This window comes from Melospiza melodia, chromosome 1 (genome assembly GCF_035770615.1).
Source record: "Melospiza melodia melodia isolate bMelMel2 chromosome 1, bMelMel2.pri, whole genome shotgun sequence".
In the NCBI taxonomy this organism is placed as follows: domain Eukaryota; kingdom Metazoa; phylum Chordata; class Aves; order Passeriformes; family Passerellidae; genus Melospiza; species Melospiza melodia.
The window spans coordinates 104595402-104618291 of NC_086194.1; the positions used below are offsets into that span (position 1 = coordinate 104595402).

The window sequence follows — 22890 nt, forward strand, 5'->3', positions numbered from 1 at the left end:
TTTGATTTTGGATAAGGTGTCAGAATTCAAAGTTAATATTCTGATGTTGCAGAGATACTGTTTTTACTGAACAACTGTCATTGTTATAGCACGATAAAAAGCCAGGCTACATAATAAATCAACTTTCTTAGCTCATTAGTACTGGACTATTTTAAGTGCCCACAGCCATGTTTTGACATTTGGCTATAACACCTTCACTAAAAGGTTCAAAAGCTTCTTACATCAAGCTAAATACACTTAAAACATTCTCCCTAACGGGGAATATGCAAAATCCAAGAATGTGAAGCAAGAGGGTGTAGTAACACAGGCAAGAATTCAACTCAGCCATGTTAAAAAATGTCATCCAGAAGCTATCAAAAGAGTCTGTGTTTATACTACTAATTTCCATCCTTTTGCTCTAACATGTTGACAGTAGAATTTTAGTCAGATTACAAAAGAAAACATAAAGGCAATACAGTTATGCCAGAGAACATAAGAGCTCATCCTATGATTTTACAGTTACCTTTCATTGATTAAATTAGAAGAGGATATTTCAGATCACTAAGCTCAATTTTGGACCACTAACTCAAATGGAAGAAAAAATGCTGCCCAGTAGGCAGAGGACTATCAGAGACCAGAGGTGCCCAATGCCTGTTGGACAGTATAAATTACTATTTAAAATTATTTTTAAAATAGTGAAATCTATCACATTTAACTGCTTCAGCAATAGAATGGTGCCATTTGCTAAGTAAATACACTTACAGAGGAGGAGTGCACCACCCATAGGATAACAGACTTTAACTCCCTCATGGAAGACGTGAGATAAACACAAGAAATGAGCTCAGCTCTGATACCTGGGAGAAACACCTCATCACGAGGTTGATACTGAGCCACGGGTTTCCCTCGGATATCTGAACTTCCCCAGGCACACCATTTCAAACAGATGTGTCAGAGTCGTGAGCTCAAGCCCGAGAAAGGGAATGCCTGGAACAACATCACCCCATGAAGGGCCAGCAGCTGCTCCCCTCCAGGAGCCCTCTCTCAGCCCGTTCAAGGAGCCCTTCCTCCCAAGGAGCCACCAGCCAGCTGTGGCCGTGGCAGCCCGCTGCCCGCACACAGGCGCCTGCCCACTGAGGGGCTGGGTGACCCAACACTCTGCAGTGGTGGCAGGGGCACAGAAAGTGTCTGTGCTGCCGGCGGCATCACCTCAGAGCGCTGGCACACAGCTGGGAGAGCTGCCAAACATCAGCAAATCCATGATGTGAACATTGGCCTCCTGCAGACACTCCCAGCAGACCAGCGGGTTTAGGTGCCCACCCCGGGCACCCCAGCCGCTCACTGAGAGCCCCCTCTCCTGGGCTGGCCATGTGATCCTTGTATCCCCTGTCGTTTGTTCTGGTTATGCTGGATAAAAGTTTTGCGCTTTCAGACTGGTTCTGAGAGCGAAGGGGGGAGAGAAAAAGCACGCAGTTTGTTTTCAGACACTGCTCTCACTCCTCCACATTCCTGCTCTTGGACTGTGCTGTCTATGGATGGACAGACAGAGGAACAGAGCTCTCCTCTGCTTTTTTTTTTTTAGTTAGTTTTAGCTAGCTGAGGCAAAGAAGTTCCCTGGACTGTGGTTTCTTTCTTTTCTTTGGACCTGTTTAAACCTGCTCTGGATTGAACACCCAGCAGAGCACCTGGAACTCATATCTGTGGCCCACCAGGCCAGGCCTCGGCCATGGCATTTCCAGTGCCGGACGGACTGACAAGAGACTGAGTGAGCTGAGCTGCAGCCCACCAAGGGGGCTTTCAGAGTTTGTCATCTCTTTTGGAGCAGCAAGGAGTTTTGTTGTCCAGTATTGTTCAATTTTTTTTGTTGTTGTTTTGTTTTTGTGCTGGTGAATGCTTTGCCTGTGAAATAAACAGCTTTTTTCCACATTTTCTCTAAGGATTTTTCCCAAAACAGTTGGGGTAGGGGCCGATTGAATCTGCTTTTTAGAGGAATCCCTTTGGAGGTTCTCTCCCAAATTTGCCCTGAACCAGAACACCCCCAAATCGTGCTGCTCCCCTGAGCTGTGTTTTCACAATAGCTGCAGCACAGGGAGGGAGTTTCCACCAGATGCCCCCAAGTGCACACCCACCAACAGAGAGAGAGATCATCCCATGCTGCCTCTTGCATTACCCAGCCAAAGGATGCAAAAAGAAAAGTTGATTTGCTCTTCTTCCGTGGAAGCAGGAAATGCATATATTTTAATATTAAAGACAAAAGCAAATTAAAAAGGATATTTGATTTTACAATTGATTTTGCAGTTACTCTCTCTATTTGATTTGTGGCGAGTTTCTTAAAGAGTCACTGCTGTACACTTATGCTAGTACTAAGCTAACCTGTTTTCAATGAGGTAACACATAAGGGGTGAGGGAAGTAAATGCCTTCTTTCTGAGACAGATCTGCAAAGAAGCAAGAGAAGTTCATCACCCAGAAGCCCAATTTACACCTCCCCTCCCAAAGCCTTAGACAAGAATTTAACAATAACAAGAGAGGAGCCTCTAATTACTCTGAATTAACGCTTGGTGAATTTACTCCCTTCTGTGCCATGGTAACAGCAGATACAAATCTTGAAAGAGAAGTTGGAGGAACACCTATCTGCAGTATAAAAAAAAAAATAAATCCCAAAGCACTATCTCAGATGTCATACACCCATACAGCTTCAGTCCCTGAGGGATGAGTATGGTGCATCTAATGGTCTATCCTGAGCAAGGAACTTAGCTTCCCAGTCCAACTCCACTAGCCCTTCCAATGCAACTGCTCTGCCCCAGCAACCATCTTCCTCCAGCACAGCAAGAAGGTCACTGAAAACCTGGCAATAACTTTACCATTCTTCCATAGGCCACAGAAAAAAAAAAAAGGCTTAAATTAATTATTAATATTGTAGTACTTCTTGGTTTAGGCTTACTTAAAATTCCTAAGTTTTTCTACATTTCACCTTGTAAAACTTCCAATGAACGAAGGCCCTAAGGCAAGCCCAATACAAACAAGACAGTGGGCTCCTTCCCTGCATTGAATTAGCTGAATCCTGTCTTGTCAGAGAAATTCAACAGATTGACACACTGAATACTGAGATTATAAACAGGCTTAAAATACCATGCTTGTTAACTATGAGATATTACAATGTTTTTTATTCATATCATGTGGCTTTAGAAGAACACAATTTTAAATATGTCAAAAACTGATGATTTGCAAGCTGATACTAAAAAGTTGATACATAAAAAATAAAATAAAAAATAAAATTAAAATTTACAACAAAAAAGAAACAAAATCTATCAGTTACCTATGATTTATTTTCTTTGAATATGCTACAGTTTAAATATCTTTTGGTCTGTTTCATTTCACTGTTTTCACTCAATCTTTATTACATTATGCACAGAGTCTTCCAGCTAAACTCAATCAGTTCAGTTCATGTGTCTCCTGCAGCTCGCTGCAGATCTCTGAAACAATCTGTACTGAACACCAATCTACTGTCTTCTCTTTTCATAATTTTTTTTTTCCAGAGTTCTGTCAGCCCAAGGGTTTGGAAACTAATCTAATGAGGGAAGTTAAACTTCTACACAGCTATTATGGGTGCCCTCCTAGTAGCCATGCTAACAAGATTCATCACCAAATATAAATGGAAGCATTCTCCAAGAGAAGACAAAGGTACTGTAATGAGCTAGGCAGGAAGCAGGGCCTCCGCTCTCCCCGTAAGATTAGTCAGTGTAAATCATTTTGGCACTAATGGTGGTTTTTTTCTAAGGCTGGACAATGACAACAACATTTATACAAAGCATCAGAATTCATGAATGTCTGGCAGCATTGTCTCTGAAATACAAACAATGTTTGTTTTTCATTCTACACTTTCAATTCAGTACCAGCTGGATTCTGCAAAAACATGGGTTAGCTCTGACACACCAGATAACCAACTCATCCCAGTCAGATCCCACAACTGAAGCATTTCAGAAGCAGCACCGACTGTTACTAAACACACTCCTCCTTAGCTACAGAATGAATAACAACATCGCCTCAACCTCCCATGTCTATCCTGAGGCAAATACAAAAGAAAATATATTAAAAGCAAGTAATAACAACAGTGGTGGAGAAAAAACGTGCTACACAGTATTATTTCTCTGGGCTGACTCTTAGGCATTGTAATACTTCACCTACACCCATGCTCATTCGAACGTCTGCCTGTATTTACACGGGTTTATAGCGATTTGGGCACAGGACTGTTCCAGTGTGCTTGAAGGGATGTTCCCACCATGCTGACATTTACTGTCACTCTAAAAAGAATGTATTAATGACTAGCCAGCAAGGTATAGGACAGCATCCACCGCAAGAGTCGGCTGCAGTATGATGCAAATTTTGGCAGATGCCCTGGATCCCTCCAGTTTCACTGGGAGCCACTGGTCTTTACATACAGGCAGGAAATCTAGTGCTCATCCAATCCACAAGCAAAGCATATTCATTGTCTCACTATTGGCAAGACTTCCTACCATCACCAACCAAGAGAGACCAAAGGCTTTTAAGAAAGGATAGCTATTGGCTAAAACAACCTTGTCACCATTTCCCTTCTGCTGCTGGAGCCACCTGGCTGTGGAGCCAGAGGTACCACAAGGTTCAGCTCAGCTCTGTCTGCAAACTGCAGTGATAAAAAGCACCAAGTCCAGCAAGAGCTGAGACCACCTCGGGAAAGGAAGACTTTGTGTGAATGCACTAATAAAAGGAAGATAAATCTTTCATCACAGACCCATAGCAAAACACATTTATACGGAAACTGACAATCATCCCATGAGTACATACACACAGAAAGTGCCAGCACTGCATGTCTAATACTTCTACTAAAAGACAAGGTGACAGAATGTACCTAATTTATGCCTGGCTTTAAAATTCTGAATAAGAAGTGGCTAGGCAATCTCAAAAAATACATGTCAAGTACCAATAAAAAGCATTGCCCATAAACTTCACATCTGGGACTGAAGTTGGTGGTATTTGCTGCCTGCTAGAAAAACAAACAGAAAAAATGAGCTCCAAAATATGCATCAACAAAGAAAACACCAGAAGTATGGAGCAAGAAGAGAAACAGCAGCGGCATGGTGGGCAGGTTAAAACCCCTGAAGTCCAAGAGTCAACAAATTCTGCTGGGGGCTTAGAGTTTTCTGTAGCATAGGGCTTTCTGCCATCACAATTCATATAGCAAAGCTCTTCCACAGTAGCACAGGGAAATTTACGTGATAGCTTTGCCCTGCTACTGAGACACATTCAAGGTTAAATTTGGTGGCATCACACAGCAGCAGCACAGAGCAGCCAAGGGGAACAGGAGCTGCACTGCCTGGGTCCTTGAGGGAGAGAGGAGAACCAGAAGCACCATTTGGGAAGGGACAAAGGAGAACAAATGCAGGAGCCTATCACCTCTATGGAAGGCCTGCAAATGGCATCCCTGTGTGAATGGAAGGACTGGAAGTAAAATCACTACTGTGGGGCCCCAGCTCTGCCTCTAACTATGGACAGAGTACCAGTACTGTAGGCTACACACTGCAGAAAACTTGTCATTGTAAAATTTTAAACATTTGTGACTGCTGAATCTTTTGCAAAGTGAGAAGGAAAAGGTTTTGAAAATAACAATACCTGACGTTACCTCTCACTTCCTCTTGGTGTTTTTGAAGACGGTAAATAATTGTTTTGCTTGTATCTTGACCTCCTACCTTTTCCTCTTCAAAAAGCCACATAGTTTAGACACATTTTTCTCCTTCAAGCCTAGAGGCTTTACTACAGCTTCTGGAAGGACTGTTCCAGAAATACTTAGACTTGCTGGTTATTAAATGCCAAATCCTGGCTGGCTGTAGCTTTTCATAGGTTTATGAAGCATATCTGTTCCTTTACATTAGTGGATACTACTATTGTTCAGCAAGACAGCTTGTTCTTTTCTATTACATTTGATTTATGAAGTATCCTATGGGGAATATAGGAAAGACATCATAGCTCACACTCTTCGTATTTAATACCTTAACAAAATTTGCCCAATTAGCAGAATCATTGAAAAGTGATAAACTAAATAATGGCTTAAGATATAAAATACCTAATTGTTAAAGTAAGCAAGTTTACTAGCATGCCTACACAAAAACTATTTACAGGAAAAAATACTATTCCATCTGCACTCAATTTTGCACATTAGTTTCACATTAAATCCTCCTATTCTAAAGACTCCTCACTTTACAGAACTATCTTCTGCTCCCCAGTCTTTACAAGATATTCTTTTGAAAGAAGAAGCTGAAGAGTTATAAAGCATCTGCTTGTGTAAAAACAGTGATTCAGCAGGAAACACGTACTTGAAATACCCTTCACAAGAAAGGGCTTATTCACATGGGGACAGTTGGCAGGGCTATCTCAGTCTCCACTTGCATGCTCTTTTTCCAGTTTGTGTTAAAGGGATTCAGATGCCTGGGAAGAAGCTAATCACCATTTTTATAGGCTCTGGAAAGCAGTATTGGTTCAGAACTGCAGGTGCTTGTACAGAAAGCTCTCCCAGCAAAAAGCAAAGGACCACAAGTTAATGTTCAACAGAAACTGGCAAATCTGCTGTGCTCACTGAGCAACGTGGTCAGGTGTGAACTGCAAGTGCACACATAAAACAACGTAACAACTGCGGCTGCTCAAAGTTCAGCTGCTGTGTTTAACACAATACACTAAAGAAAAAAAGGCAAAAAAAACCTAAACAGGAATTATTTTAGCCAATTCTAATCCTTTCCCAATTTCTGCTTATGCCAATCACAGAGAGCTTCAGGTCTCCTAATAAGCATGTGCTTAAATCAGCAAGTAATGTTGCCTCTAACTGGAAGCAAAAAATTGCCATAGTCTGTTCCAAACATCTTTATCATCAACATAATCAAGGCATACCACCAAACATTAATTTGCAGTGGTTCTGCAAGTTGGATATGGGTTTACTCTTTTAAGCTTTAAACCAGTGTCAGTGCCAGCCAGGCTTTAATAGAAAGTAATGGATAACAAAGTTTAGTTTAAGAATAACAAAAACCAAAGCAAATAGCGGTCACAGAACGTAAAAATCCATTTCATGTTAATAATCTAATCTTCCTATTTACTGTGTGACTAACATGACTGTATTGGGAGCTAGCTCAGACCATGTCACAACTCCCGGAGCTGAAGCTCTTCATGTTGTATTTTTCTATGTTCTATTCATTAATCTGGAATTCTAGAATATATGCCAGCTCTAAAAATACTTGTACATTCAAGTTCTTGGACAAGAATATTTATTTCATACGCTATGAAAAGAGCATAGATGCTCCTACTTGGGCAGAGCAAACACTCAAGACATGACACAACATCACACTTAGGGCCACTTCCATTTCCAAGAGGGTACCAAAGCAGCAGGGACCTTGCTTCCCCCTCCAACACTGCAAAAAGGCAGAGCTCCTACAGCCCAGCACAGCATTAAAGGCCACCATTGAGCATTTAGGTTCCAGTTCTTAATCCAGACCACTGACACAACAGCATCAAGACTGATACTGTACCATGTACTTACTGCAGCAAAATAAGTAGAAATATATTAGAAACAGTGGATTTGATTGCTGTCAGTCAGCTGATAAAAAAGAAAAATCCCAAACAAATTGTGGATGCATAAGAAATCTTTACTTCAAAAAGTACCAGGGAAAAACATTAAATGGATCTTGCTTGACCAACAAGCATTGAACTGCCAGTACCCCTTATGCAAATCAATTTTTTTAAAGACAGCTGTTTCCTAAATTATTTTGAACATTTGTCTCAAAGTGGCTGAGCCACATGTCAGGTGACACTGCCAGGATCCTTTTTCAGTACAATACTGAGAGAGGAAAAGAAGGATCTGAAAAGGAAGTGGGGAAATGTCAGGCTGCAAAGCTGGCGTTCTGCCATCCAAACAGAGTATTACCTATTTCTTCTATAAATGTTCAGACTTCAAAAGCAGACCTGCAGACACATGCACTGTAACACATGAACCCAGACCACACAGGATGTGCTCCCCCCAACACAGAAATCCCTTAATTAAAGGGAGGTATTTACAAATAGCTTCAGAGGTCACATGTATAGATCTGTTCCACACTTTGGACATCTTGACATAGGTGGAAATAATACAACAAACATTATTAATTCTAAAACACATGAAAAATTGAACTTCTAAAATGTGTTCTGTGCAAGTAAACATGCCACTATACACTGCCTCTGCCACTGTAAGTTTTAGACTGGATTGCATTGCAACCTGTTGCCTTCTCTTTTCAATTGCAAACAAAGTTTTAGAAAACACAGAACACCTGGAGCATGGAAAGGGGAACAAGTTAAAATACAATCCTCATTACACTCTGGGACTTGTTTGTGCAACTTTAATTGTCTTGATAATCTACAAGTCATGAAATTTGAGTCTTGATGCCCTTGACAAATTAAAAAAAGCTGAATTTGAAAAGGAAAATTTAAGCATGTCATGTTTGGCAAATATTTTAAGTAATATGCTTATAATCTTTTTTAGTTTCAATAGTCTAGTTCTGTCTGCATTACTATTATTTGTTGCTCTGATGAAACAACATTTGAAGATGACCTTCAAGGGCTTGGTTTCAAATTAAACCATCAGGAAGCCTGAGGGTAAGAGGGTTCACTGCTTAAAAGAATACTATTATCAATTATTTCAAACCTAAAACAATAAAGCTGAGCTGAACAGTCTCTGTAATAATAGTAACTGTTGTCCTTTAGGTCTCTGAACAGACAGAAATCAGTGAAGACAGAGTTTTAAGATTTGTTTTAGCTTTTTATGAATGGTCCTGTTGAATTACAGAAGCTTAAACTATTACACCTGCATTACAACATCTAGTTCAGGGCTATCTTTTCACAAATGAGCTGATTTCTGCCATGGAAAGCAAATAAACGTGTTGGGTTTTTTTCCTTCTCCTACTGCAAACATTGAGCCAGAGCCTGTCTTATGGCAAAGATTTTTTTAAATGCAACCTTAACATTAAAAATGTTGAATTTAATGTCAGTATGTTCCTCCTCCCCGCTCAAAAAATGTGAGAATGGAGAATATCCCTATCCCCCAGGATAGTAATCTATCTTGGGCTACAAGGTCTGAGATGCAAGTCCTTCGTCACTTTCACTCATAGCTCAAAGGACAGTTGTGACAAAAAACGATTTCTTCAGCTCTCCTTCTCCAACCATCCAGAACATTTTCTTTTCCACCCAATGAGGAGAAACAGCCATGGAGGCAAAACAATGCCTGCACTTGCCTGAAAAGCCTGGATTTCCAGGCACTGTTCCTTACCTTGGTGGTTCAGGGAGATGCGGTTAGATGGTTCTTGGAACCCCGGTTCCACCAGATCCCGCCGACCATGAGCTGAAGTCTGATCTACATTGTCCTAAAAACAGAAGAGCACAGTATCTCATCAAAACCAGGCATTCTGTACTCCCTGCAAGCTACATCACATGGAGTCAAACCACCAGTACAATACAAAAAACCCTGCCATGCCTCTGAAAGGAGAAACCAAATGTCAGAGAAGGTGGGGGAACAGATCACAGGGGGACACTAGGCTGTCACATTGATACGTGTGGCGTGGATCCAGAATCAATGACTGTGCTCATCTGTACACCAGTTTGCGTTTCAAATGGAGAAACAGTGATGTAAATGCACTTCCTAGTTTAACAAAAGTTTCTTCTTGCAACAAATTATGCAAAGGCTTGGGGCTTTGTTTTCTTTAATTCCAAGTCTGTGGCTTAGGGCTTTGTAACTAATTAACTGGACTGAAACAGATTCAGTAGTGAACTACTAAATCTCAAGAGAAATCAGAAGTTCAGTTTAGATAACCATCCATGGCTCTGGATGCCAACCTGTTGTTTTTTCATACTGGAATTCTCACAAGATCAAGTTTCATGAAGTTTTAACACAAACTGAATTTGGCTAAGTCTAAAATACCACAGTTTCTCACAGATCTTGCCAAAGAAGACAACTAGGAAAAATCAGGAAAATTTAAATATGAACAAGAAAATAGGAAAAGCAAGGTAAGTCACATTTTAGAAGAATGAGATTTAAAGCAGGTGCATGGTTTTACAAAACTGGCATACTTTTGCATACACCAGTTAAGGGTGGGTATAGAAAAGTGAGCAAAGTTGTCTGCACTGATGTATCACCAAGCATAAGCTGCTGCTGTGATATACGTGACTACACACATGATCCCACTGTGCCCCAAGTGTGGGCTAAATACACAATGGCATGACCTGCTTTTATGTCAAAACAGAGGAACCACCTTCATGGCAAATGACGTTGTAATTAAGGCAAAGCAGAAACAAGCACACAGTGAGCAGCGATTCAACTATGCACAGCCATGAGCCCTCAGTCCAGCACTGACAAAGTACCAGCTAATGCTCAAAATCATAATGGACGTAGTGTTTGGGGACCAGAACTCTATATAGTTACACAGTATATGAAATAAATTATCTCTTCATCAGAGGGACTGTCTCAGCAAATGCTTGAACTTTGATTCAAGTACTCAAGCACTGCTCTCAAGTGTCATCACCATCAGGGATCAGTTCAGGGGCCCACAGGCCTTTATAACACAGAAACTGACAACAGTGGTATGACTAAGGAAGGTTTTTATGAGTAAACACTGTATGATAAGATACAAATGGCGTCCATCTATCTATGCCAGATACAACTGGGACCACTCAAACGTCTGCCTCCATACTGGCTATCTCCCCTTATAGCTCTTTACATTCTTCGCACTGATTTTCACAACACTGGCTGTTGTTTCATGCAGCACATCTCATTAATCTCGTGAGTTTTTGTTATTGCTTCTCAGGAATCAAAAAAACCCCAAACCACATCAGACCTTCTATCAGCACAACTGTCTTTGTTCTTACTTCCTTGAAACACAGTGGTATTTGTTAGCTCTTCCACTGGAGCTAACAGAACACTTACTGGGAACAAGCAACTCACAAGCTCCTGTTTTCATCAAATCCCTTGCAACCACAGGGTATCACATTGTAACATTAAAAGTACTTTTGGAGCACTAGTCATTCTCAGTGGATTTATCTCATTTTCTTTGGAATGCGACACAGCCATTACTGACTTGACCCACATCATGTCCATTTTAAATCTGAGGCAGGAAATTTGGGGACTTGCAGCATAAGAAGGCAACTGCAGAAATTACATACAAAATTATGAATCTGTTCCTCAGAAAGTTCAGTTGTAATTTTTCCAAGGTGCCAAGGGCAACAGTGGGGAGGAGATGCTTATCTAGAAAAGTTTCAGTCAAAACTTAATGTTGAAGCTGACTGCTTTCAGTACAAAGGCTAACAGGTAAGCATCACAGGCATGGATAACTCAGCAGAACATCCCTCCCCAGCCCAGAGCTTTTCTCTGTGCAACTCCCTCCATGAAATACAACATGACCAATTTTTAGGGTAGCTAAAACCTCACAGATGCAGTTTAGCAGCATTAGTTACACTTCCCAGGAAGAAGTCACAATGTCAGATGCAGTGACAGATTGCCTCTTGGCTTGGAAGAGCAACAGGGCACCCCAAAAGAAATAAAAGTTGGAACAAGAAAACCAGCTGTAAGCTATTTGTCACATACCCAAATGTGTTTTCAGTTGCCCCAAAATATAAAAGTCCCTTCTGGAGGGCAAGACTCATGAAATACTAGGTAGTAATAAAGGTGAAATGGGGCCGAGATGCATGATTTTACACTTGGGTTTCCCACAGCAGTAACACACAAACACTTAACTGAGACCTTATTCCAAGGTTTCATCTGGCTCCAGGGCTATAACTCTTCAATTAAACCATACTTTTCTTTTTTTTTTTTTAATTAGCAATTGCCAAAAATTTATAGGAAGAGGATACACCCTCTCTGGAATCACCTTACATCTTGTACCAGAAGATGCTGAGAACCACAGGCCTTACTCACAAAGTTAAGCCAAAGCCATGGAAAGGTAGATCAAAGTTTTCAGAGGCAGAGGTTGCAGTGACTAATGACTGCTGCTGCTGCCCTTGTAAAGCTGATGCCCCCGCCTGTTTCGCCCGGTGCAAATGCCCGCCCACAAGATCCAGAGAGTTCTCTGGCAGCCTGAGCAAAACAGGGAGGCGAAGGTTTCCTCCGGACGCTGCGGGCCCGCAGAGCCCAGGTGCTGAAGCAGAGCGACAGGCCGTGCATAAACAAAGCCACACCTGGCAGAGCAATGCGGGCAGCGGGGGGGAAGGTAAGGGCGGTGAGGTTTAAAGAGCCAGGGGGAGTTTCACATGACCCTCGGGAATCTGTTTGTGTCCGTTGTGCGCAGACAAACACCGGCACCCGGCCAGCGGCAGCGGAGAGCACATGCTGGAACAAGGGTAAAAGAAGAAAGGGGAGGGGGGCAGGAAATAAAGTTATATAATTACTGTGTGCCAGCAGCCTTGTTGTCGGGCCCCAGCTCAGGGCTGAGGCCGTGGCCCCCAGCAAGGTGGGCACCTGCTTTGGTCCATCACCATCCTCTGCTGCAGCTGAAAGCGGCCTCCAAGCAAGTCATTTGTCTGCTTCATGGTTTAATCCCCAGCTCTCCCTCCTCTTCCAATAAATGCTCTCAATATGAAATTAAAGCATGTTACTTAACTTACTGTACCATCCAGCTATTGTAGTATTTTTAGAAGCTAGCTGAGCATTAGTCCTCGCTGACTTTTTGTATGTGCTGTTTTCTCTGTCAGTCGGCCTCTGCAACCAAGGATGATTTAATCTAGTCACAAGCAAGAGTGCTGGAAGGACCTGAAGCAGGGTTCTTTAAAGCATTAGCATTTCATAAAGCCAAACACACCATCATTACAGGTCAGATTACAGTGTCCTTTTGCAAACCTATGTTGCATGACACAAAATGTGACGTGCCTGCATCGCCTTAAGAGCCAAAGTCCACTTATAGACAGTGTTATCTCTACGTATCAGTAACCAGGACAATCTAGATTTATTTTTCAATCTATAACCAAGCCTTTCAAGTTGCACTCCTTAACTATGACATAGAGTGTTTGCTGCTGTTTGTGCTAGCACGATAAGCATTTCAGTTATCTAAGAAAACATTAAATCTCATCTTTTAATCAGAGAATCAGCCAGACATATACTACAGCAGCTCTGCTGTCTGCACACATGCTCTTTAATCACCTCTTTGGTTCCAAGTGCCACTGTTCCCACCTGCAGTTTAGCTCAGGAGAGTATTTATCAGTTTGAGACAGCATTATTAGACAGACCAGTGTGCTGCTACCACTCTACTGCTGCTTCTCTCATCCTAGTTTTTTCAGCAAAAGTTATCCAGTCAGTCATTTAAGGTAATCTTACAGGTAAATAGTGCTTAGAGAAGGGAGGAGGCAGATTTGAATGTACAAAAAATGAAGCATCATTTATACTTCCCTTCTCCCTCATCCTTCATGAAGAAAGGGGTCTAGCATAAGAAGAGACAGAGCAGCTTTCTGGAGAAGTCTGGAAATCCCCTGAAGGGTTCAGCTTCTTCTAATTTCAGCAGTCTCTGCAAGTTTACAAGATGAAGAAAGGCTACAAGTGGCAGCACAGCTTCTCGGAAGCTCCTGGGAGCATGGCCAGACTGAGGATGTCCAGACCACCAAGACGACAGTCCCTGGTTTTGGATTTATCGTAGCTGCCTGCAAACCCACAGTGCCATGCCCCTGAACAAAAGGTTCAATTGAGCAAGAGTCACGCGTACTCATGCCAGCAGTCCCACAGCAACAGATCAAGATCATGACATACTTCTGATGTTTGTACACCGTCCAGCACAACAGAAAGTAAAGTCAGACGTGCTGACGGGTCTCACTGCAATTCAGGAGACTATCAAGGCAGACAAGCCTCAGTTTGCAGAGAGGGCACTCCTGCCAAACAGGAGCTCCCTGCCAACCTGGCGGTGGTCCTTCATCACACCAAGGTACGGGTCTTAAAATTAGCTGAGCGTAAAAAGAAAATTAGCAAAGTCATTATTTGAACCACCAAGCTTTACTCTGTTCAGGGAACTTGTGTAAAGCAAAATTAAAAAAGCACCTAATGTTAGCATGGACCGAGGAAGCTATTGCAGAGCGCTCAAGTATAAGTGGTTCCCAGACAAAAAAGTAACTACAAAAATTCACTGAAGCGGTGAACACCAAGGGCTGTAAAAATGTGGACACAGCTCCAGGCTTCAGGAGCAGAAAGGGGATACTTTGAGAAATTACACTCTCTCTTTGTATCTACAACTTGTTGCTCTTAGAAGAAAAACACAGATAGACAAACATTTCTTTATCTGACTCAGTACTGTCATTCTTAACATGCCCCTGGAGTTTCCTTAGGCAATGAACAGATTAGACAGCACTTCTTCCGAGGATGCTTCATAAGAGTCTTGCTTTCCAAACAAAAGACTGTTTGCATTTATGTAAAGTAACTTCCTGTACCGCTTTTTAAGCTATGCTGATTCTTTATACCATGAATTTGCAGCTTTGGTTTACTTCAAGCATCGAATGTACAAAGAGCATAATAGACTCAATTATGCTAAGTGCCGAGTAGCCAGCTATTCATCTAGCAAACTTTCCTATAGCTTACTGGTATCCACAGCCTTCCAGAGTTCCTGCACACTCAATTTGACTCTTAGCCCTGTGAAGGCAAACACACAGGCTATTACAAGAATAAATCCAACTGACATATCCAGACCAATATTCAAATTCTAATCCAAACTCCAAAAGTTGATTAGTAATTCATATGACGTTCCTTTCTTAAAAACACAGTAGCACAGTCCCCTACCAGCCAGCTGTTTGGTACAATGTGTTTTCAGCAAGCTGACACCCCAGAGTTTGAGGAAATGTACTCCAATTAAGATCCTGAGGGAAGTGCAAGGTTCTTGGGTTTGTCCAAAGTCACTGCTTTGCAAACAATTTCAAGTTTACTCAAACAGCATGTGTATGTTTTACTGTTTTCTGCCAGTGTGTTTAACATGTCATACAAATAAAGAAAACACAGGCTTTGCACACTAGGCAAAAAACTTTAAAGCGCATTCTCAGACAACCCACATATTACATAATTAAAGACCTGTAACCTGGTTTCCTGCCTCTTAACCATAGTCATTTGACTAGGTAAGAGCCAAGTGAAAGGCTCAGTAAGTCAACAGAGTAACTGTGAACCTAGAATTTTAGCATTCCCATTGCTAAGAGAGCTTGTACAAACAAGGGCTTAAAATAAAGCCACTTAGCTTTGTCAAAAGTTGGGCTTTCTCTCCTGAAGTAGCAAAGCCGCTAGCTGCAGGAATCCTTCTGATTTTACAGTACTGGCTGTCAAGACTGGGAGCAATAACCCTGGAGACCAAGAACAAACAAGCCAGTTCGGGATTAAAGGAGCAGCAAAGGCAGCAGCACATTCCTCCCAACACACCACAGCACCTCCAATCCTCTGTGCCACAAATCACTGACAACACACGATAACCTGGCAGGGTACACAGACCTGTTGTGATCCACACATTCCTAGAACCCTCAGCAGAATTACCAGCCCACCACACAACAAATAAGACATCTACAACAGAGCAGGAATTAGCAAAGGGAGAAGGAAAATGAGGCCGACAGAAAAGACAGACCTGCGTCCGTGGTCCATGTCTCTGCAGTGGCAGAGAATTTGTTAAATGAATCACAGGAATTATATTACATCCCATGATACAGGGGAAGGCAGAAAGGCTTGTCAGTCTGACCTTGGAGGAACTTATCTCCTGACCCCCCCCCGGGCTTTAGCAGCTCACTGATCAGAAAACCTTCAAGTCTAAAAAACCTGGGGGTTTGGACCCTGTTGTCAACACTGAAACCCCATAGTGTGCATGCCCTGAGCCACTGAAGTGCTTCTTCCTAAAAGCTATAGCCCAACACAGTTATAGAAAGCACTGCTATAGCTGAGCCAAAAACTTATTTTTCTGAAGGTGCTTCAGATTTATTTTTAGGAGTCTAGTTTGTGACTTATCACTACCTGCACTGCAATTGCTATCAGGGCAAGCCAAAAAAGCAACACCACCCAGCTTCTTTCTGTCAGCCCCTGCCCCAACTCCCAGTGTCTCTTTGGCATCCAGGAAATTAATTAAATAATTAATTCATTAATATAGTCTACCAAGAGCTGGACCACAGCTAGCAATCTCCAACAGTATCTGGTAGCAGCTGTTTACTCCTAAAAAGCTTTTCTCCAGTAAGGCAGGGGTGAGTGAGCATAGTGAGTGTTAGCTGACAGCTCCAGCAATGCACTTTCACAGCATGCATACAGGCTAACACTAGAGATTCAGCTTCTCTAGGCTGATCTTTGCAAAATTGGCATTAACAGAGCTTTCAGAACCCCTGAACCCAACATTTGGCAAGAACTCTCTCACTAGATGCAGTTCTCTCTTAGTAGGAACCAACCACTTCTGCAAAAATGGAGCTGTCTCCTCATATTCTGCACAGAGAAAATGGATAGTATACTCCATAGTGCACTTCTTGGACCAGAATGACATTTATTATGGTAGAAGAAAATTCAGTGCATCATGGTTGCTGTCTTTTAATCAGCTAGCAATGAGGGAATCCAACTGACAGGCTTAGAAATGCTAAAAGCTTTGTTCTATTTTTAATGACACTAAAACCACTGTGGCAGTTAGAGACAGTTTACATAGTTTACAGCTAAAATAAAGTACTGGAATACAGAAAAGAAACAATTGCACAAAATTGTCAGTGAAGGCAATAATTCCTTAAAGGTGTCATCACCTATGAAGTACTTAGAAAAACGAAGTGTTAACTTACCAACAAAGTTTCCTTTAACTTCTTTTTTTTCTAAAACAAACTAGACCTCTTTTCATTTCTAACAAAACACCACTGAATAAATGAAGTTTGTATTAGGAAATTCTTCACAGTAGGAAAGACGCATACTTGCATGGAAATTTTGTTTCTTCTGCTGACGCCCACAGAACCTGATAATGTATCTCTAGCTTGTACTTAATTGTAAATTAGCCTTACCTCCAAAGCAAGTCACTCCCACTGGCAAGGGACTGCCACTGACAAAGATAAATGTTCAAAGCTACATCCTTTGCTGCATGTTCTAAGCTCTTTGGGTTTGGTCAATACTGACTCAAACACTGAAGTCCCTGGAAAATCTGGTATTTGTGAGAGTGAACTGTACTTATCAATAGGAATTAAATTTAAAAATTGAGTTTTCTTACCATGAGAAAGTATAGCCTAAAGTGGTATGTCATATTCCTCTTTTTTTTAAAGAGGCTTTTCAGTTAGATCTTGTATCAAAGAACTGACACATAACAGACTACAGTACTTAAACTGAGCCAAAAGCACAAGTTCATACGTGTTAACTGCTATACTGGATGGTGCTCATGCAATCTAAGGAGTAATGCAACCCACAACAATGTGTTGTTACTCATAAAACCTTTAGCCTATTCAAGAATCCTTACAGGGTCACTCTCCATATTTTGTCCAAGTTTCTTAAGTGCACTATCAGACTATATTCCTTCTTCATCAGAAGGACAAAAAAAATATAATGGGAATGAGTATTTGTACTCTGGTGCAATGGAAAATTTCAGCATCACACACTTGCTAACACACCTGTCCAATCGGAGAAAACATCTTCAAAATTATTTCCTTTAAGTCCTTTAAGCTTGTATTAAAAAAAAAAAAAAAAAAGGAAGAAAAATCTCATCTATTATTTTGGGGGAAGCTGTAACACAGAAAGAAAGTACAGGATATTTGATCCTTTCCAACACACTGGCCTCCCCATGCTCAGACCTGTGAAATACAAGGTAGCTCATTTGTTCCACTTGGCATCAAATCTACTACAGCTTTGGTTATAGCAGCACTGCTGGCCAGCTGCTTCCAAGAACACTGGCTTTGGGAGTCAGGTTTTGACAGCTTCCTTCTACCACATGGACAGGAGACGTTCCGCAAAATGCCTTGGACAGTCTGTCCTAGCACAGGCTAATGATGCCCTGAATTAACCTTGGAAAGCTCAGTGCTTGAAAGGATGAGCTGGTGGACTCTGGATCTGGCACTGCAGCAACACATTTGTGTGTGTCAGACCAGGGGAGGGAGCAGAGAAGGCAAGACGCCACCGGGGTTGAAGGAACCACTGTTTCCATACAAGCGCATTCTCTTCAGGAATTTATATTCAAATCTCTATGCTTTGGGAAGTGGCAACCACAGCAAGACAACCTAAATTACATTTAAGAGCATTACATTTAAGAGCATGCAAGGTTATAGCTAGGAAGCCCTAGACATCAAGACAGATGAAACTCAACAAAGGAATGCAAGTAGCATGAAACACAAAGGCATTTATACCATCTGAACATGGGTCTGCTCTCTTACTTAGCAACAGCGCTATCCCCCTTTTGTCTTTGTGATGGTTCAGGTTCAAACTGAGAATCTGAATGGGTCAACAAGGAAACATGGCTCTCCACAGCCCTCGACAGAAGTGATAAAATGATAAACCTCCTGTGGGGAAAAAGCCACTGCGTCCACACGTACATTAAAATTTACTGGATGTCAGTGAACAAACTCTCACCTTCTAATGAAATTGCTCTTCAGGTCTTCAAACCGATAATCTGATCAATTTCAAGTGCTACGCTGAACAAATTCATACAAGACTACTTTGCCATCCTTCCTTGCTTCAGCTGTTAGCAACATGGACCTCGTCACTCTACTTTCTAGGCAATTTGTTCAATTGCTGAAATTTACAGTGTGCTTGGTACCCCTCCCCTCCTTCCCAACAGTGATCCTTGGTGCTAGATACATAATTAACAGGTCTAGAAGTGCCTGTCCCATCTGATCAAACCTATGATCCTAATTACCTGGACTACACACCTTTCTGCTCAGATAAAGATCCATTCTCCTGTTACATGGAGCCATCTGCCCCAGAACTCACTGCTCACTTCAGACAGGGGCATTTGCAGTTCCGGTGACTTGCTCTCAATTCAATACAGAATTAACTCTTTACACATCTCTAAAACAGCAAGGCTTACCAAAAACAAACAAAAGACATTTCAGAATCTCAGATATGGGGCAAATGTTTATACACTTCAGTTGACTCCTCTATACCCTACTTAAACCCCACATAAATCACAGTCTACCAGCCTAAGGCACAGTAATTATTCATGATTAATAACCTAGCATCAGATCTTGTATTGGAACAGACTGCTGTGTTCTCCGCATGCCAAATATCAGGGTTACAGTCAGAGAAAATCAGTAATGTAGTTTATGCAAAAAAATACTGGAGTCTAAGAAGCAGTCTGCAAGATATGGGTACTTAAAATAGTTTTGTACTGCATATTTAGCAGTAATGGGTTACTTTGCAAGCCTTCAGAATAGGGAAAAAAACAAACCAAAAAACCCTCATCATTACCATCAGAACAACATGCCTGAATGTCTGAATTTCTTTCCTTAATCATGTATGAATCTCATTTAACCTGTGCAGCTCTCAGAAAGTCACACACATAACTGCATCTTTTACTGTGATGTTCAAAACAGTATTCCTGAAAAAAAACATCCTCACAGTGATGCTGTATCAGACTTCATTAAGTTGCCATCCTCAAATGTTAGCACACAATGGCTGGACGAAATTTCTAATACAAATGATGCTGCAGCCTGCATTACAGAAGTACCAACATATAAATTGTCAATTCATAACAGCTGGAAAGAAAACAAAAATTAAGATAAGACTAACAACAGGAGCCATCCTGACTACTCCAGTGCATCACTGTCTTACTCCAGTTTCTCAAAATGAAAGAAACTCTCAGGGCTCAATATAGGGCCCAGCTCTCTTCAGTGTCTTTACTGATGATGTGGATGAGGGTATCAAGTGTACCCTCAGTAAGTTCATGGGCAACACTAAGCTGGGTGGGAGAGCTGATCTGCTGCAGGGCAGGAAGGCTCTGCAGAGGGATCTGGATCAAAGTGACAATTATCTGAGGTTCAACAAGTCCAAGTGCCAGCTCCTGGACTGGGGTCACAGTAACCCCACACAATACTCCAGGCTGGGGAAGAGTGGCTGGAAAGCTGTCCAGCAAAAAAGAACCTGGGGGCGCTGGTCAAGAGCAGCTGAACACGAGCCAGCACGTGCCCAGGTGGCCAAGAAGGCTGATGACATCCTGGCTTGTATCAAAAATAGGCCAGCAGTGCCAGGGCAGTGACCATCACTCTGCACTCAGCCACACTTTGAGTGTCTGAGTCCAGTTCTGGGCTCCTCACTACAAGGAGGACATAGAGGTGCTGGAGCAAGTCCAGAGAAGGGCAACGGCACCGGTGAAGGGTCTGGAGAATGAGTCCTACAACAAGTGGCTGAGGGAGCTGGGGGTGTTCAGCCTGTAGAAAAGGAGGTCTGGGGGGACCTTGTTGCTCTCTACAACTGCCTGAGAGGTGGCTGTAGCCAGGTGGGGGTCAGCATCTTCTCCCAGGCAACCAGCGATGGGATGGGAGGACACAGCCTCAAGCTGCACCAGAGAAGGTTGAGGTTGGACATTGAGAGGAATTCTTCATGAGAAGGGCTTTTAAACACTGGGACAAACTGCCCAAGAAGGTGATGGAGTCACCATCCCTGGAGGTGTTCATGACTGCACATGGAGCCTAATACCATAGTCTAGTTTACAGGGTGGTTATCTGTCAAAGGTTGGACTCAATGATCTTAGAAGTCTTTTCCAACCTAAAAGATTCTGATTTTCCTCATCTTCATTGTCCTTAGAAAAACAAATATTTAGGTTTGACTGTGGTAAAATCCAAGCACCTCAAAGGTACTTTTTAGCCTGAGAACTTCTCTCAAAGCTCTGCCTAGTTTAACTATCTCTGTCTAACTTTCAAAAATCTAGGTACTATATGAAATATGCATCATTGTTACACTTGTTCCCGTATCAATAAAAATATATACTTGCATCTATCCATCTCAAGGTAGTGGCTGCCATGTTTTCCTTTCCTTGAGGAAAGGGAGTTAATTGCAAGTAGCTCTACCAGTTATCCTGCATTAAGAAGATGGCTTTATCAGAAAATCTTTATTGACTTAACATTCTCTGAAGGAAGAAAATTTACAAAAGATCAGCAATTTGCATTTAAATAGTAACAAATTACATGTAAAATTGCACGCTGTCCCAGAAAACACAATACAAAGTATAAATCTTCAGTTTTTGCAGAAGCTGGCACACTAAAAGCAAGCACGTCAATCATCTCTTTATACTTGGAAGGCTTTCTTTTTGTTTTGTTCTGTTTTAAAGTTGTTCACTGTGTGTGTGTGTCAAGTGACCACTTATTTTTTATACAGCTCCTCGCCACTTCTTTTAACACCTACTGGACACATCCAAGGAAGTTATCCACAGCACATCAGAACATACACTGAGGCACTCCTACATGGTTAGCAGCAGCTGCTTTAATTCTACACAAAGTCTCTGAGGCTACATTAAAGCCTCAACAGATCAAAAGGGTCTCATAACTACCAGTATGCGACTGGAGGAAGGTCTGCTGTGCCAAACTTTGCCAAGGCAGCACATGAAACAGAACAAGCAAACCACCTCAAAACAAGACCTGCCCAGGTAAAGGGTCTCCAGACAAGGAGATCGGAACAGAGATTGCAAACCTGGTCAGCCAGAAGAAAAGTTCAAGAAATCCCACAGTTGTAATAAATCCACATATGCAATGTTTGATCATGCTGGCTTCAGCAACACCGAAACACTACTCCTACCAACCGCAAGAATGTCTCTGCAAATGGATTTCTACTGTTTGCTCCAAGAAAAGATGGGATGCAATCGGATGAGCTGCTGTTCAATTGGAATTGAAGTGGCTTTTCTTTCTCTTCTGTGAAACCACTGCTGAAGAAAGACTAGGGAGGGGAAGTAACTTGTTTACCTTGCAGCTCAAGGGGCTGGCAGCTTGCACATGAGCAGCCACCACACTTCAGCTGAATGGTGATTAATTCAGGGTGGTACCTTTTACAGTACAACCAGTATTTATTGTACTGCTTCCTCTAGTTTTGAGCTATTCTTTCTAACCCAAAAATGCAGGTCAGGTCTGTGACATAAAAGGTAGTGGAAAACATTCCTGCTGAGATTAAAGTCAAATCAGAGATTTAAAAAAAAAGAAAAAAAGAATCACAGGATAAGGAAGAGATGAGGAAAAACATTGAACTAGGCTTCAGAATCAAACTGTGGGTGAGAGGAATGGGTCACTTTCTGGATACAGATAAACAGAAGACTACTTATTTAGCTAAACCAGGAAAATTAACTGTGACAGGTTACCTAGAAGCTCATTATCACACCACAATACTGACAGCATGTGTGTAATCTTACATCATAATAATACATGTTATTGTGTCAATATCCCTGTTTCAGAAGATGCTACGGATGAGAAGTTTCTGATCTCGTGGGTTTGGATTTATTTTAATCTTCAGGGCAAGTCATACTCAAAAGATACACTGTCAAAAAACTATTTTTCCAACTCTCATCCAGCATAGCAGTTATGGTTTGTGACTTAACCATACAGACAGTTCATGTTCAACAGCCAGCAGCTTGTCATAATTCCAAGGACATAAAGGACTCCAGAAAAAACAAGATTGCAAGAGATGCCTTTTTCAGAATATCTTCAGCAAACTTCAGTTAACCCTTCTGCTCACATCATGGCAAAAAATAATGTATGCCATGCAGAAATCTCCCCAGCAAATACACAGGAAGGAATATTTTCCATCAAATTTGCAACCCGCTGCCTTACATACTTCTATATAGTTAGAAGTAGAGAAACAAGCCCTCTGAAGTCTTTTTACCTTAGGAAACAGGTTCTACAAATACTTCCAGCTACTAAACACTTAAGGTGACTACCTCAAATATTGGCATTTATATTCCGGTTGACAAACTCTTAGTTCTGTCCTGAATTCAAAAAGGAAAAAAAAATTT

At 41.7% G+C, this 22890-nt stretch overlaps 1 protein-coding gene across 4 annotated transcripts in view; it reads right to left on the reverse strand.

Annotated features, from left to right (window-relative positions):
• GRB10 (growth factor receptor bound protein 10) overlaps nucleotides 1–22890 on the reverse strand; it is a 144949-nt gene that overhangs the window by 74252 nt on the left and 47807 nt on the right. For 3 of the 4 annotated variants that reach the window (XR_010028696.1, XM_063163320.1, XM_063163329.1), the window contains exon 3: nucleotides 9294–9387. Coding sequence is in view for 2 of the 4 variants with exons in the window: in XM_063163320.1 (XP_063019390.1) it covers nucleotides 9294–9387 (94 nt within the window). In the remaining 2 variants the exon portion in view is untranslated. Of the gene's footprint in view, nucleotides 1–9293; nucleotides 9388–15588; nucleotides 15608–22890 lie in introns of those variants that run through there. The other variant, XM_063163343.1, reaches the window with a different exon arrangement.